Source organism: Trematomus bernacchii, unplaced genomic scaffold, assembly GCF_902827165.1.
Source record: "Trematomus bernacchii unplaced genomic scaffold, fTreBer1.1, whole genome shotgun sequence".
Lineage (NCBI taxonomy): Eukaryota > Metazoa > Chordata > Actinopteri > Perciformes > Nototheniidae > Trematomus > Trematomus bernacchii.
Window position 1 is genome coordinate 6,977,239 of NW_022987705.1, and position 18,530 is coordinate 6,995,768.

The 18,530-nt window shown below is 40.9% G+C and overlaps 1 protein-coding gene across 8 annotated transcripts in view; it reads right to left on the reverse strand.

Moving 5' to 3' along the window:
* Window positions 1-13,382, reverse strand: part of nbeaa (neurobeachin a) — a 94,110-nt gene extending 80,728 nt beyond the window's left edge. For 4 of the 8 annotated variants that reach the window (XM_034140427.1, XM_034140426.1, XM_034140429.1 and 1 more), the window contains exon 1: window positions 12,977-13,382. In XM_034140427.1, coding sequence (XP_033996318.1) covers window positions 12,977-13,279 — 303 coding nt within the window. In that variant the 5' untranslated portion in view covers window positions 13,280-13,382. The remainder of the gene's footprint in view (window positions 1-12,976) is intronic. The other 4 variants (XM_034140425.1, XM_034140424.1, XM_034140421.1 and 1 more) reach the window with 1 other exon arrangement.
* Between the last annotated feature and the right edge of the window lie 5,148 nt (window positions 13,383-18,530).

The window sequence follows — 18,530 nt, forward strand, 5'->3', positions numbered from 1 at the left end:
GATTCAAAAGGCCAATAAGGTCTTTCACTTCCAGTCCAATTCCTTTAAATAATAAAACACTTTCAAATAAAAACAAATCAGAAAAATAGTATGACATGTTGTAACACTACACTAAGTGAGGAATTGTATCAAGATACTTCTGGTAAAAGAAAAGCATAACGATGTCAAATGTCAAATTCCCTACCAAAAAAACAAAGCAATATCCTATGAAAAGGTCATATCAACACAAAGTCCGATCTCAAATATCACAGCCCATTGCCAGTGTGCACTCACAGCTTTGAGAGCTCATACCAAACAGAGAGAAAAAAAAACGTTTGATTTCAAGTGGATTGCAAGATTAAGATTTAAGAAGAATGTGAAGTACTCTTGCATAGTCAAACACAATATCAGGGAGAGAAATAACCCTGTGGGAGGGGTACAAATGTTGAGTGGGTACTAAAGAACGAATAGAGACGGAGCATAAATCATAAACATTAAGTGCAGAGGCAAAAAAACTCCCTGTGCAGATCCAGTCCTTGAGGCAAGCAAGGATATAATATCAAAATATATATACACAAAATAAGCACGATATATAACAGCAATGGCAACTTAGGCAAAGACTCAATTAGTTAATTGTTTTCAAACTCTCCACATGTGACCCCTGTGGAAACACAAACAAACAGACTATAAGCGAGAGCTGTCTGGATCCATATTAGCTTCATTACAGGAGTGTGCTTCTCTGCATTCAGATTCAGTTTTCAAACCTAATCGTTTTCCTGGAACCAGAGCATGAATGTATCCGGAGCCGTGTGGGGGTTGAGGGAGGGGGGGGGGGGGGGGGGCGCAGTGTGGATGATGTGGAGAAGAGGCGGGAGGGGTAAAAAAAAAAAAACAGTGAGTCACCACTGCCTGTTGTTGGCTGCCAAAGCTCTTCCTCCACCTCCATCCACCAGCATCTCTGAGTGTGAACGTGCTGGCAGGAGAGGTGATGCAAAACCCTGCATGAGGTTACAGGGCCTCAATCCTGATATCAGTGCAGAGAAACTAAAGGGTTGGCTAAGATCAGTTTATTATTTGAGTATCTGCTTCATGTAGAAAGTGCATATGTGAATCAGGCCAACAATTCGTAGCAACTTACAGCATGGCCACAAACCCGCAAAACTAATGCTTGTGCTAATTAATAAACATGGTAAGAAGTAGGGCTGTGCAATTAATCGTATTTTAATCGCAATTACGATTTTGGCCTGCCACAATTACGAAAACAACATAATCGTAAAAAACGATTATTTTGCTTTGCTAGGTTGTGACCGTGCACTGCAACATATTTGATCTAATTTATTTTAGTCTTAATTTATTTGTATTTATCATATTTATATATGTTTAGTAGCTTGTGGAAGTGCGCTCCAAAATATTTGTTGATCTTGTTTATTGGTATTTATTATTTTGATATTATTTATTTAAATGTAAATATAAATGTATCATTTAATTTATTTTTTGTATTGGTTTTTCAGTTGAATTATACGTTCAGGGTAATAAATAGTTAAAAAGATACTGTTCAAATTATTATTTGTATTTGTTTTAAAGTTCAATAAATGGATGTTTTCAAAGTCAATGAATAATCGTATTTAATAATCGTGATATCAATTATTGACCAAAATAATCGTGATTATGATTTTTGCCATAATCGCACAGCCCTAGTAAGAAGCTTGCAGACTAAACTAAAATGTTGAACAGCGATACCTGATTAGCATTAGCAAGTTAGCATTGTCATAAGCGCTCGGCAGTATCGATACTGTGATACGACACTGGATATGTGTTCAATTTTGGATATCTTAACATGGTGATATAGCTTAGGTGTTGTCTTTTCATGATTTCAATGTATTGTCATTTTGATGCCTGCTATTTCTGAACGTATTGTACTTGTCCCTGCTGTTGTTTATCTGCCTTTTTTTAATGAATCAGTCTTCATGACATAACTAATCATTATTAGTAAAAAATCTCTTAGTCTGAGGTAGATCATTGTAAGTAGGATTATTGAGCATTTACTCAGAAATAACTTACATTTGATATGCTCCACATAGTCCAGCTGCAGTTCTAATTGTGAGCTTGTTGGAATGTGAGTGTCAGCATTTAGCTCGAAGCACTGCTGTGCCTAAGTACATCCTCACAAAGCCTCTATTGTGGTGTATTTGTGGCGAAATATAAACAGTTTAGCTTTCTTCCCTTGAATTACGCAAATAAATGATTCAGTGAATGTCGCTGCACTCGTATCTGTTTAAGTCAATCTGGAGTGTTTCTCTTACATTTCACTTGTTTTTCCCTGCCTCCAGTGAGAAGCTATTTCACATCGAGAGGTAGCCACTCAATCAATAGCCCCCTTGTAATTTTAAAACTGATGTAGTCACTGGATAAAAGAAAGAGTAAGGTTTATGAGTTACACAAAATGCCTTTATTTTGCAGTCGATACTCCTAAATGACATTCAAAGCTCAAACCAAATGTGTTTTTTAAGAAATTCACAATAGGAACCTGTTTTTATTTCCCTTACCGACATGGACCTCACTTTATTACGAATGCTAAAACCAACGCTGCTGCAGTGACAACAGAAAAAGGACACAATAAAGCAGCATATTGAGCTGGTTTATTGAACTCGTTTTTTGGCGTGTTCAAATTATTACTAAGGCCTTTATCTTATCGAGCTGTTCTGTCTTGTGAAAAATCCCCATCTGACAGCTTCAAAATCCTTGTTTAACCCTCACCTTTATCTACAGCTCTCTGTCATTACTGAAGTGGATTTATTAGATGAAATTCTTTTGGGATTGTAGCTCTCATCTGCATTCACTGGATAAAGTCTGTTTCATGGAGAACATGCAGTCCTGTTCAGGGAAGAATACAGATCAAGCAATAATGAACTAAAGTAAAACATGTTTTGGTTTGATAGCGAGCAGTAACCAGTATAATGTGGTTTAAAATGACACTGTTTATCATGCTGCAAGGGGTGTATGGGCAAAGGAGGGAGATGCTGGATGTGTAAGGACTAAAACAACATTAAGGGTAGTTCATGAATACTGAAATGACACACACCACAAAGTTTGCAACCTTCGTCCGGCAGCATGCAGTGTGATGAATAGCTACACAGTTAGCTGTACTTGGAGCAATGGGTGTGTGTGTGTGTGTCTGTGTGTGTTTTAGGAGCCATGGGAGAAAGGCGAAGTAGGCCAGCATGAATATAAAATCACCGCTGCCAGGCAATGATGTGGGCTACAAGAAGAAGGGAGCAGTGTGGGTTTTGTGTGTGCATTTTGTATGTGTGTGTTGGTGTGAATGTGCTTGCTGCCAGAGAAAATGTGCAGATGAAGGTGTAGGAGACTAAACCAAGGGTTTCGCAGGAACACTCATTTATCAACTCTGGGATGTTGGGGGCACACACACCAGCGCACAAAACACCAGGTAATACAAATAAAGCAGCTTGTTATAATGTGGAGATTAGCGCATTGTCGGAATACCAGACTGAAACACACACACACACAGAAATACACACAAACAGATGCACCCAGTGCTGCAAAAAACATGTTTCAAAAGCGTGTTTGATCCAAATGTGCCGTTAGAACATTCTATAGAAATGACACCCACAACCCCCTCCCAACAATCTCACACACACACACACACACACACACACATATATTTCATTTTAGGAAAAAAAAACACAAAAGAGCCAGACACAATAGAATGAACCAGCCAGACACAATAGTGTGGAAATAAGGAGCAAAAGGAGAATAATTAGGAGCACAAGCTTCCATAGCTCTTGTATGAATATAAATAATTGATTAGGCCTATTAAAATAACAGAAAATCTATCAAATAAATAGTTATGAATATTTGATAACTAATTTATAGTTGTTTTTTAATGCAATGAGGAAACAGCTGGTTAAAGTTTCACAAATGCAAGAAACACTTGTTTGTCTTTGGCAATTATTAAATAAAAAACAAATACTTTAAATGTTCACTGTTAAACAGAGGAAACACAGATATTACTTCAGGCTTTAGTCACAATATCTTTTACTTCTTTATGGATTTTTGGGGGGTAAATAAATAGGGCCAAATATGTTATGCTTTAGTTTTGTTATTGTTGTATAACCAGGGTTTTGTCTACGGGCGCTGCGCCCTGTTACTTTCGGCGTGCCGCCCTCATACCAAAATGCCGATCCCCACGTAAAATGTCAAAGTGATGCCAGAAAACAATATTTATGTTCGCCAAAAACTGTATAATTACTCAAAAATATGAAAATCGTGTTGAATAGACCGTCAGACGGAATCGACAGCTTTGTTTTTACGGAGCTCCGACGGCGCGTTGTTGTTTACTTCCGCGGGCGCCATCTTGTATATTGGCGTCATGTTCTCGCCGCGTGAATTGATATACAGTATTTTATATATAAGATCAGCGCCCTCATACTATAATTTTCTAGGAAAAACCCATGTGTTACCCTTTATCATTTTGAAAAACTACCCTGTTATTGACAACTCTTTAAATATGTACTCACCACCTGAAGATGTATTAACAGTGTCTATACAAATATCCAGGCATTTTTCAGTGTAAAATAATAAATCCAAAATCAGTGAGTACAATTATTACAAGTTTAATTGAAAAAAGGTTTAGATTAATAATGAAATCCCTGCAATTGAAAATGAAATCCGTGAAAATGTAGAAAGCAGTGCTGAGAGTGTTAAGTAAAACACTAATTACATTAATAGATCTGCAGTTGGCAATGACCACATTCATGTGAAACGCATGTTTAATTCATAATATCCACACTTGCAGCAGACCAGTAAAATGTATTTATTATAGATGTCTGACGTCTGAAGGGTTGCCTGCGTCAATGCAAACTAAATTGTTACAGCACTTCGAAAAGACCATGTCATGTTTTGCATGTCAAAAGGTAAAAACACAAAATATTTGTATGACAATGAGATTTCAAAAGCCATCGCAGCTACAGGACAAAAAAAGAAAGGTCATGAAATATAAAAAAATGATATAGTTAAATAGCAGCGTTCCTTCAGTCACCTCCCTGCGTCCTCTTCTTAACTCTACCCTTAGAAAAGTATGGCTTCAGTATGCCAGACATATGTAAGGTTAACAGAATATAAACTCCCTCCAGGCTCTCTCGGCTTGAAAAGTGGTAAAGATGAGTGGAAGTGAATGGAGAAAAGGAAGCGGAGAGGAATGGCGCTGCAGACAGCTCCATTACCTCCTCACAATAGGGATCATCCACATTCATCCACCAGTCGCTTCACCCGACCAGGGATCCAGGGAGCGAGGGAGAAGATTACAGTGAGGGGTTAGGGAGATGGATGTGCTGGGAGGAGATGAAGAATGGAGAGACAAAGGAAGCGACGGAGAACTCACAAAAGGTGTCGTTAAGCAAGGATGGTACATTTTTTGCTGTGTTCTGCCGATTCCCAAAAGGTGTTCTCACATAAAAAACAGATGTGGCTTATGTCTGTAAAAAAATCCCAGCATCTGGAAATAGCAGCTAACAAGGGATGAGGAAGAATTTAGAGAAGTGGAGTGGAATTTAGGTGGTGTAAGACGGGAAAAAGCCAACGTTTTAGTCTTAACATGTACAAATTAGACTTAAACCAAATGGTGTCATGATTTAAGCTAAAACCTGAAATGGAAATTATAATAAAACCAGGAAGAATCAGCATTACAGCTTATAAAGGTTAATTTGGCTTTGAAGCAGATCATTATGGAGGATCTTGTTAGTAAGAGGATTGGGAGCCGCTGTTTTAGTGATAACTCTGCATTTACATTTTGAATTGGTTATTCCTCTATCCTCAGATATTTGTCACAAAGTGGACGTGTTTCTAGATTTGTTCATGCCACAGAGCGTGGACTCCTCTCATTGACAACGGGATGCTAAACATGCTAACAAGCCAGAGTTTAATCCTACAGTGCATGTGACAAGAGGCTGATTTTAAAAAATGGCCAATTAAAACTCAAAATGTCAAGGTATCCCTTAACAGGCTGCTTTATGTAAAAAGTGTGCAAGCACTCCATTTACCCAGGCCCATGGGACTTTATTTCACTCCTCTATCACCAGGAGCAGAGGAGAGGGGAGAGCATTGATACACGCAGCGTGATAAGGCTCCACAGGGGGGCCAGAACTCATCAGCCCCCCGCAGAACACCATTAAGCTGGACCTACTGCTGCACTCCAGAAGAAAAGAGGACATGAAGGACAATCACAAGCTTTCCAATTTTCCCCTTGAAACTTTCATTTCCGTCCCTTTAGTGTACCATCTTACTTCCTCTCTCAGGAAGATGAGCTGCCACCCCCAATCATCTGTTTCTACCTCCCTGTTTCTCTCCGGCTCAGGCAGGGGTCAGGACAACCCTGCTGCGTGACAGATAGCAAAGTCATTCATGACCTTGCAGTGGAAGCCACACCCTCTGTCCTCTACCTCTTCAGCAGCATGTATGTTTATTTGAGACAGAAGGAGAAACTGGCATGGAGTGCGTGTTCATGCCATTAAAGTGACATCTTCTATTTTTCTATTAAGTTTCTCTGGTCAGAACCAGCGCAGTTGTTTTCGTTAGCTAACGTTGCACTCTGGCTGTAGCCCCCAGGCACAAAGTGACTAAGCTTCTCTGCAGCAATAGGGCAGCTAATCTTTCCCAAAAATAAGCACCAAAAGCATCTTACAGAGGCCTGCAAAACACTTGGTAAAGACTAAATGTGAATGCCCTTTCTGAGATATTTCTTGTCTTAAGATTGAAGGGCTTCTCTAAATACTTTTCTTGTCTTTGCTGCAGCATCAGCCTGAGGCTAATGTTCCCTTTCCTTTCATGGATACAGGAGGATTCACGAGCAGCTCTGCTGTACAGAAGAGGGAGTAAAACTAATATTACATATAGAGCTGGTGAGGTTGATTAATTGTAATAACTGCAACCTTTTGGATAATTGTTTAAAAGTTACAGTAATCATTTACAAAGAAAAACCTCCCTTGTATTAGCTTTTTCCAAAGCTTTTTTACTTGTTATGTGACAGTGAGTAAACTGAATATGAAGAGGAAGGTGAGATATTTAAAGAGACTCATTCGGGTTTTAAGAAACAATGATGGACCGTTTTTGATGGACCAATGTATGCACTAAACCAGTGGTTCTCAACTGGTGGGTCGCGACCGACCCGTTTCGAGTGGGTCGCAGATGTGTGAGTGAAGTGAATTATTCAGTCAAACTTTTATTTTGAAGACCCAATTTTCTAACGCTGTGCATGAAGTAGGCGTTGGACTGGAAGTACCGGAGACCATAAACGGTTTTGAAAACTTCTGTCACGTATGTGATCATCTTCTCAATAAAACATCTTTGCTGATGTTTTTTCGAGTCTTCTGGCCAATCAGAATCAAGATTGTTGCCGGAAGTCCCCACGGAGAATAACTTTGCGATAGAACTACTCTTTATACATCCATGGGTACAACTTCAGATAAAAATGAACACATAATGAAATATGACCCCCGGTTTGATGATTGACAGCTCACAGAACAATGGGGGCTATCTACCCTTACCCACAATTTAAAGTAAGTCACACAGACTATCTCCTCTTTGCTCTTCTCTCTGTGTGGAGCAGCAAGCTGTCAGAACAAAGTGAAAAACAAACAATGGCATAAATATTATTAATATGTCGGGTTGTAATACATCTATTTATTTTCTTCTCAGAGTGTACCAGAATGCGTAGTTTATATGTTAGTATTACTAAAAATCTCCTGGGGGACAATCCCCCCAGACCCCCCTTCTGGGGTTGGGTTTTCAGCATGTGTGCCTTTTTATGTTATACAGTTCAGCTTTGATTCCATCATCTCATTAAACCTTTTTTAAAAGCATTCTTCAGTTCTGTGAAGGGAGATATGCACTGTACTTCACTTTAATTAATATTGTTTGCTGAAAAGCGTATATATTACAGCACGATTTTTTGTTGAATAGATTTGAGTGGTTCAAAATTTCGGGTCGCAATTTATTGACAAAGGAAAAAGTGGGTCCCGAGGCCTGACCAGTTGAGAACCACTGCACTAAACAGTTAATAAAAACAATAGTACCCTGCATAATAATAATAGCCCTACATTGTCTTCTGACTTTGGTCTGGTTATCTGGGTTACCTTAATTTATTTCAATGATCTCGACCAGCCTCGACACCATTTCAAACAGTCCACTAATAAGAATCAGATTCAATATGAAAAAAAGGGCAATTACTCATATTAATAAATCCCTCTTAAATATGTTTATCAACCCAAGCACAAAAGGATGAACCAAAAACATCCTCTTTGCATAGTGGCAGTTCCTTTCAGAGACCCTGCAGAGCGGCTGTGTGACATACAGCCTGTCATCTCCAACATAGTCTCAGTTATTGATGGCAATAATACAAAACCATGACCACAATAAAGTAGAATGCTCACATAGCAAATTCAATTGTAAGCAATATCTACAGTACTACCCAGCATGTACTAAATGTCCCATAACAAAAACCCTTTGAAGTTAAACATGACAAAAACAGCTTATTTCCAATAAAAATATCTTATTCATGCAAAGGTTTCGATGCCACACATTATTTATTAGACCATTTAAGTTTATTGGTGGGATGTTTGTCATGAGAGTCATCTTCATGGCTATGTGAGCACACAATGACGCATTGTTATCGTCTGCACGGCCATGCAAGCAGATTACAGTTCTGCAGGGAAATGATCAGCCTCTGCCCGGACTGTGCAGCCACAGGGCAAACATGGAAAACACTGAAGCTCAATTTTGCACCGGGAGGTTCACAACACCTCAGGGCAACATACATGTCAAATAATAAGATTTTAAATAAGATGTCCTATCCCTTCAAAAGATCTGTGAAGTATTATTCAGCATGCCACTGTGTGTCACTGCACCTGAGGTAGAGTCAAGCAGTGTAAACACAAAACATTGAATCACATTTTTTTTCTAATGCTGACCTCATTTTCTTTCCCTCTTTTCTTCTTTTTATTTCAAAGAGTTTATAGCCTTCAAAAAAGAGAAACATAATTGGGTAGAAAAAGGTTGTGCCACTGTATGCGTCTGCAATTGTGTCTGAATGTCGACATATGAAAATGAGTGGAGGTGTTTTTTTTTTGGTGTGTGTGTGTGTCAGACTGCTGGCTGTGGTCTCGGCATCAGGTGACCTTGGTGATTGAAGAGTGTGTGGACAAAAATAATTAGATGTTTGCAAACAGACCATCGATGGGACCGCTAAAGGGGGCTCAGGTGGGGATTGACATTGCCAGAAGACTTTGCATCTAACCAATAAGGAAGGTGAAAGGGAAATAAAAAGCAAAGTACAGCAAGAGTCAGACAGAGTGTCACCAATCTTTTTCTATCTAGACAAACTCTCCATTTTGATCCCAAAAAAAGCTTAACAACTAAATAAAGCTGTCTATAAATAAGCACTGCTGGTGTCGCACTAAGGCAAGACTGACAGATCTGCTTGTAGATGCATTTTGAAAATATATTTCTCAATTCTTCAAATAAAGATATGATGGGACAGTTCAGGTGGATTACATGTCAGCCCTCTCCCCTTCTGTCAACAAACATTCCTCCTTACCTGGCTTCTTCAAATATATAACATCACAACATAGTCAAAGCGAATAAACACAGCCTGGGGTAGAAGTGGTGTACCATTAACAAAAAATGGGAGGTTTCAATCTATAGAACAGCCAGTGTAGGGCGGAAAAGAAAGCAGTGACTTCTAAGGGGAGGATACAAGAAGTAAATGGATCCAACATAATGCATGTATCCTGTCCTATTGAATGTCATGAATTATATCGGTCAACAGTGGAATTTTCTTGAAAACTGGATTTTTTTAGAGGCACATTTTCAAGTGCAAAAAAAGAATAGAAGAAAATCTGTTCGGTTCCGGTTTATCATCTAATGACCCCTTAGATTTATAATTGATGGACCATATAGGCTTTAAATACATCCTAATACTTCAATGCAGAGTGACAAATTTAAAAAGGGGAAAAAAATATGTATGAGAGACTCAATATAACCGGCGCGTCCATGGTGGATTTACTGAATAGTTTGATGAGTGTGAAAAGGATGTGAAGCATAAGCTTCAGAGCCGTACCCCAGCTGAACATTTATGGGAGATTTTGTAGTCAGTTCCAACGTGCTTTTCACACAAATGTAGGGAATATCTAGTTCATCCCTTCAGTAGAGATGCAGAGACTCAAATGAGCAAGGAGCGTTAAAATGCATGGCGGCTTATCACCTAAGACAGCAGATTATACATAAACCAGGCTAATTCACAGATGATCTCACTCAGAGTTTGCTCTTACCGATTGTAAATCTTTTTTCAGTATTCCAATGGTGTTTAGCTTGTGGTGGCAGTTTAATACTAGACATCTTCAAGCCATGAGATATGAGCTCATATTGGGGGGTGGAGAGACAAAGAAAGAGCGTGAGAGATATAGAGAGAAATGCTGTGACAGAAGTTGTGACAGAAGTCCGGAAGTGGAAACACCAGGTGGTCGAGCGTCTGGAGGCAGGCAGTCAAAGAGCATTGTTGCCTTGACAACTGTGATGCCTTGTTGATGATAATAACTGAGCACCTAGCCACAAGCAGCCCACACACACACAATGTAAGTGTTTCTATATTGCATGTGTGCACGGCATGTACCATCTACAACATGCTCTGTGTTATTGGCAGCAGTGATCAGTGTTTTGCCGCTGTATCAGCATCAGTACAGCCAGTGTTCTGGGTAGAGTTGATTATTATTGTCTTCTCTCTCCTCTTTCTTTCTTTCTAGAGACAGTACAGTTCATCACAGGGCAAAAGGCCAGCATCATGCCGTATAGAAAAGGGAGCATATCTGATTCAGCCGACAAGCCATCTGTTCACCCAAGCCGCAGTGGGATCTGATCAATACAGCCACAGTGGACGGTGAATGTGGTTGCCGTGGTCTCCCACATTGACTGGAATAATGGATCAGCTCTTGGGTCACAGTGGACTCATTGTACCAGCAGCATGACCACTGAGGTTCCTGCCTCCACACCTCTTTGTTTCAACTCTTTTAATTAAGGAGCTGGGCAATAGAATTCCCTAACAGGCTTAGCTATTGGCAGTCTCGCAACCACAACTGATTGTACAATTCAGGATTTAGCAAGTAAAGCTTGGTATGGACAACACATAGTGCTTTAATTTGTCAGGGTGTCAGGCCTTTGTGTGTTAATGCATCAGCCCAGCATTCATAAATAAAGTGTGGGCCTAACGCAGGTACTTATGTAAAAGGGGGTGCATTTCAGTTGAATGCTCTGATGAGCTTTCACTGATCTGATGTGGACCAATCCAGAGTCCTTTTCTCTTCCGCTGCATCAGCTGGTGATTTCTGAGCACATAGCCACTGCAGCATCCTACCACCTCATCCTCCTCCACTCTCGCTCTTCTCCTCCCCCACCCTCCCTCAACCCCCTCTCCTCCTCCGCCTCCTCCTCTCCACCTGCTTTTAAATGCATGGCGCTGCCCTGCCAGGCCGGTCTATGCAGGCAGCATCTCCCTCCTCAGCTCCTCCAGAGTAAAGGAGGAGGTAGAGGAACAGGATGGATGGTTATCAGCCTGTGTGCAGCCAGGGGGGTTGAAAGGGAAGGAGACAAGGTCGGAGTGAGCCAGCAAAGCCCCCCTGCTCTTCTGTGTAGTACCAATAATCGATTGGGAGATGAGAGGCGATCTGAATCTGGACTCTCTAGTCTGAATGAGAGGAAATGGTTTAGCCCAGATGTAGGCTGTCCTGCCACGAGCATCCATTGAGTAAATAGGCCACTGGCTACATGAAACCCTGAAATAGTCAACCTCAAGAAAGCACTGCACTGAAATCAGGTGATACATTATATCTACATTATTCTTGTTCCTCCTCAAAAGAGAGTGAATACTGATCAGAGCCCCCCTCCTCATGGCAGATATGTAATATCATGCAGTGCACGCCATTGCCTGATGCATGGAGCAGGGAAACAGCCTGGCAGCATGCAGCACACACGTCCTATATCCTCCTAACGCATTAGTCCTCCGGACCTACGTCTGCTGTGCATTTTTCTCATAGCCTATGTTTCGTAACAGGAAACACCAGTCATGTTAAAACCTCCAGCTGGATTAAATCCTTATGTGTAGGATAGGCCCAACATCGCAGACACTACCTCCGATGGAGGGGCAAAGATAGAAGGGGGTGGCAACGTATCTGATCCATAGATAAAATGATCGCTGTTGGAGGCACAGCAATATAAAGCCCTGGCCGTCTCACAGCTAGATACATCACTGCTTTGCGCACACGATGCAGTGGCCTGCCTTCAACAATAGGCCTATGCATAATTTTAAGCCATTCTCATGCACACATATGTCGATGGATAGCATAATGCTAGTCGGCCTTTGTCCGGTATGGATTGATTTTGTTTCGGAGCTCGATAAAACTGCATGATTAGTTTAATAAAATAATCCAGTTTGTCTCGATGTTGTACGCAACGTTGTAACGATTCGCCGTGTGTTACAACCTGCCTATGCATCACTTCAGGGTACATATCGGGGTCAGGAGAATAGCCTGCATACATACACTTTCCCCTATTCACCACTTTGACTGCAAATGTGTTTAGCTCGTTGCACCGCAAACGGGTCATTTAGTCAACAATGCCTGGATATTAAACTACCCTTCATGCCTTGGTGGGGTCACATGCTTCATTCAGCTCCGCTGGGTTTTACAATAATACAGCTTCAGCCTATTTATCCTCCAACACACAGACTTATGTATGCATCTTTTTATCTGCAGAAAAGAAAAACTCCACATTCATCCTCCGAACAAACAAATGACATCATCCTCTGAAAGCCACACAACCACGGGAGTGAAGCATCGTAAATAAAACATAGCGGGTTAGGACACCGTGATTCCTCTGTGCTCTATGGCTGCCTTTCTGTGTTTTCTTACAGTTTGGTGCTGTTTGCACTCACCAGGTTCAGCACTGTCTCCACGATGTCCCTGTTGCTAACCTCCCCGACCTGGATCAGGCCCACCAACACGGCGAATTTCATCTGGATATTCCTGATCGGGACAGCGGGGTTGATCACCCCGGCCGGGAGGACCATAGTGCCGGCTGAAGACACCATCCTTTCCCCGGTGGCGCCGGAGCCAGCGCCCGCGGCGAACTGCTGCTGCGGCGTCTGCACGGAAGAGCCCGGCGGAGGATGGGAATCTGTGTCCGTGAGCGAAGAAGCAGAGCCCGGTGGTACTGAAACCGGCTTCTCGCTCGACATTTCCCCTTGGAAACAGGGAGGAGAGGAGCGGTCGCCGCTGTCTCTCACAACTGCTCTACCAGCGTCTGCTGCTGCAAAAGACACATCCACTGCGCAGGAAAAACAAAAGGAGCGCGACGTTTAAAAAGAAAACCTCTGAATTCACCCTATCCTCCTGAAAATGTGTAGGGATTCATAAGGCTGGGAAAAAAAGGGATGGAGGTTTGACAGAATGGTAGCCTACGCTTCTTTCTCTCTCCTCTCTCTGTCTCTCTCTCATTGGCAGGTTGCAGTCAGTGCGGTCGTCGAGGAGAGATCGCCATGTTGACGCCCCCTGTTTGCGGCAGCGCGCTGTAGCCACACATGCGCACTGGGGAACTTTCTGGTAGGGTGCTGAAGCAGAATAATATGGAGCCATCCATGCATGGGCTACAGAGCAAAGCACCACCTCAACAACTGGGTGTTTTTTGTTTTTTAAATCGGTTTTTTATGTGTGAATGTTTTGCTTTGGAGATTTTAATCTAGAATAGTGAAGAACACCTGAAAACAGAAAAGTAAATGTACAGCAATATATACTTTTAACAGAAATTCAGATTGCAATTTAGGACGTTTGGCTTCCAGACAGAGGCTGTTTATATATTCAGAAGCCATCCATCTGTCCCACTTCTCGCTGTCTCTGTTTAACTCTGGTACCTCTGTTTCCTCATTAAGCGTCACAGGTACGCTCTCCTGACACTCATCTCAGGAGAGCTGTTGTGTGCTTTCTCACCTCCCCTCTTCTTTTTCCAATGTCCTCACCTCTCTTCTCTGCAGTAATTTTCACTTTTTGCACACACCTTCTTACATCGCCACCTCTCTTCTTCACCCTCCTCATGACCCTTATTAAGCGAAGAAGGGAAAGGCAAAACAATAAAAGAGATATAGGCTACTAACAGAGAAGAGGCAATAATTCAATAAGAAAGCCATTTCAACTTTTACAATAAGGGTAGATAGGCAGATTAAAATAATTAAACGTAAAATACAGTAATGTAAATCAAATTTCTCAAATGTAAAAAAGGTAAATTGATTATTTGCAGGTGCTGTGTTTTGTTGGTGAACTATAATAATATAAAAACAGTTTAGACCTAGCTTGTTGAACAAGAAGCAAGAGCCAGTCGTAAGAGCCTGTCTGATAAAACCCATCTGAGTGAGCAATTCTTAAAGGTCATTTTATAATTTTCCAGCAAGCGCTTTATAGATTAAATTACAGATTAGTATCATGTTTCTCTTGAGAGAAGACCATCAAACCCTGTCATATAAAATGCAATCATGGGTACCTAGACATCACTGGTAATAAATCTCAAGGCAGAGTGATAGACTGAGTCCAGAAGTTGACGAGTTGAAGAGGAGGCGTGCCAATAACTCACATTGTAGTCCAACATTTGACAGAAAAACTGCCCCAACAAACCTAGTCCTACAAATCGTTTCTTACAGGCACTAATGTAGAATATATTTGTATGGCAGAAATGCACTTTCAGCAAAATGTGGTTTCCTTCAGCCTGAAAACTAGCAGCACACACGGACATATGCCTTCTTAAAAAAATGTTTAATATCATGCTCTCATCCTAGGCTAGTTGACTCAAAGGTCCAGCAGGTGTCTGTCACACACCCATGCTCACTCACACAACTACAATATCCCCTGGTGGCTGCACAGACCGAGGCTACTGGTTCACTACCTGTATAAGCCTGTTTCACACTCCATGTGTTCTTTCAACAGGACACAGCTGCTGGGTAGGATTCCCATTAGCAAAGCGACTTTACAGGCTGATTCGTCTGTCTGAGTGTATTTTCATATCGGCAGTGATGCCAGTCTCTTTGATGTCTCGCTTCCCATTTATACTTGAGATGCTGACCGTTGGCAGGGGGTGAGAGGGTGGGGGTGACATGGGAGTCCCATTTACTGGCTGTGTGTGAGCGAGTCACATTTGGCACAGGTGCACATTTGAAATTATTTGAGGATCTTACAGATGAGCAGGGGCCATATCATTTTTTTTTTTTAACTTAAACAGCACAAAGGAAATGAAGGAGACAATCAAACATGCACTCTGTCATATGCACACTTGCACATAACGCTTGCATCTGTTACACATGCACTTTCCTCACACTCATAGAAGCAATTCCAATCTAACACATGCTATCTTGCTCTCTGGTGCGCACACGTGGGTACACACACACACACACACAAAAAACCACAATAGCACTCTCACACACAAACACACTCCCCTTTGTTTTCAGACAAAGGCCTGCTCCTGCAGCTTTGTCATGATTCCACAAAAGACTTCTTTAGGAGAAAGAGAGGTCTTAACCGGGATCTGGCTGGTGATTGGGTAAAAGAGCTAACATTGTTCTATTCTTACCCATCCCTCACCTTCAGTAGAGGTGCAGTACTTCTGGGCAGGCAGTCATTTTCCTCTCTGTTTCGCTGCACTTTTGAAGAGATGTGTGGAGGTGTAGAGCCCATGCCATGTGTGGGCCGATGATCAGAGAGCTGGAGCTTCAGAAGAGACCGGGACTCACTGAGGATCAGGCTGAGAGAGAGCAGCAGAGGTGACGTCTGTCAGAGAGGGTTTGAGCAGTGCATATTGGAGAAAATGCTGTTTATTTCATGGCTATTTATTTTACTCATCGTGGTTTTGGTAAGATTTGGTTTGACAAGTCTCTTCTGTCAGCTCTTATCCTTTGAATGACTGATGATAAAAATGACATCACACTTGATATGAGCAGCAGGGTATCAGGGTAAAGGTTTTAATTTGAGATGTTTCAATTCTGCTTCCAGATCTCTGTCTATGCTATTAGGAACAATACAAAAGCAGACCTGTTGATGTATGGAAGGATGACCTCAGATAGTCATGAAAACAGAGGTAATAACTTCCTGTTTTCACAGACGGATGTTAGTCATCATCAAGATTGCTGTGCCTGGGTGTGCATCCATGTGCACTCCTGTGTGTCCGTGTTCGTGTGTTACAAGAAAGAGACTGATAGAGATAGAAAGAAATATTACAGAGCCGGTAGAACAGAAAAACCTGCTGTGTGTTTGCATGCAATGTGTCAAATTAAGCTGCTGTGTTATTTAGTGAACAAAGAGATTTTCTACAAAAATAACAATTTGATCAAAACAGCATGAGTCGAGTTGGGTTGAATCAAATGCCTTACTTTGTCAGTTTACAAATTATAATTGACCAATTATCATTGATTTTTAAAAACAGACTGTAGTAGATACACAAAAACCCTGTGGCTGAATTATCTTTAGAATAATTATTTTCAGACATATTTTCAGCCTTTGAACAAAATCTAATTTTCCCAATAGGGTAGAGTGGAATTTGGGGAATTTTCTTGACCTTTACTGTCTGTATACTGAAGCGAGGCAGAATGAATAATAAAATGTGCAGAGATCAATAATACAATCTTGAAAGCTATTGAAACAACATTAATGGTGTTAAAAATATCTCCATGTTAACAATTCTTTTCCATCCACTTTTCGTCTAAAATAATTTATATCCTCACTGAGGGCATTATCACTGGATTTTCTTATTGGCTCCTTTACTTAGATCCTCCGCAACCTTGGGACTAAATGCTTTTAACAAACAGGTCATATTCCCTGTCGCATTCACTCGGTTACTCTTATACTGGAGGAATTGCTGGAGACAATCCTCAAAGGACACTAGCTTATTAAAGTTTAAAAGATAAAAGGAGTGCCTCTGCATCAGTATGAAGGAAAGAGCGCAAGAGAAAATAATGTCATCCTTCTAAAATCTCATAACCTCAATATTGGTCATTGTCATGTTTTAAGGATTACACACTTCTTCATGAGTTTAAGAAGATTAGACCATCTTTGCTCTTATGAATCCCTTTCAAAGCCCCTCTGGATGAACTCAGAAGTGTGCAGTGATGAAGGTTTAAACACGCTTCTTTTATTTCTTTATCAAGGAAAATGTGCAGAAATAAGGGATGGAAAGGAACAAAATGTCCCAATAGTAAATATTTTTAATAGACAAACTTTCCCCAACCTCATTTTCATTATCCAAAATGAGGCAGTGGTTCGTAGTAACACTCTCTTTGGTCTGGAAGGCTGAGATGAAGGAGCCAGTTCTTTGACAGGGGTCACAACCTGGGATCAAGGTCTTGGCTCTTTGACTGCCCAGAAATGCAGGGCTCCTGAACTCTGATAGGGTTAGGGTCTTGAATAACCCAGCTGAGATGAAAAAGGCCCCTCAGTTTGTTAAGAAAGCTCATGTACTGTACAGTGTTTGGACCTGATGGCTATCGAGTTTGCAAGGCCAGCTCTGAAAATGTGTACCCTAGAGAACAGTGAACAATAACATCTTGTTAGCTGCATCGGCCCTTCTATTGTCAGAAAACATGACAATTATCCAGTATGGCTCAATCTCTTCAACCCCAAGACCCTCAACCCCCTGATGAGTCAATTATGATGCCATCAAGCATTGTTCCAACCCTCATATTAAAAATTCTACTCAGGATTTCCAAAGATATCAAATATGTCACATTGAATTACTGCATAACCATATGGACAACACAACCAGAATCTACTATGAGTTGTTTGGACATTTTAATCAATACAAAAGTGTGATAGCTTTAGAGGCAGTGGAAAAAAGTGTTCTTCACAGCTATCTTTGTTAAACAGTATAACACAAATGTGTTCCATATTCAAAGTTATGTTTAGGTTACTTAGTGAATTATAAAGGGACAGAGTTAAAGCCCTTACACACACGCATTGTAGTGCATATGGTATCAGGAGAACCATATATTGTATGTACGAAGTGGACGTATCACCCATTTGAGGCCTCAAGTTTGTCATCTTTTTTTTGGAACAAGCAGAGACACCGAAGGGAGGAGTAAAGTTCAACTGAAAAAGATATTTTTAGGCAACTTAAATGTTTTAATCCTACTTTCGTGAGCTGAAAACACAATGTGAAAGGGTCGAGTTGTAAGACAAAATCACTCACAGCACCCAGATCTGAAAACACGGATGTAGCGACCTGTCAATCAAATGTTCACAAGCATACCCTGCTTTATCACATATTTCATTATAAATGGGACCATAATTACCTAAATGAACCTACTGCTGTATTAAAGAAGACTAGCAACTGAGACCATACATTCATTAGAAAAATGTTTACGGAGGTATTAATCAAGTGAGAATAGAGACAGTTTCTGATAGACTTTTATCCAATCTGCCTTCTTTTGTAACCACTAGAGTTGCCACCAGGTGGCC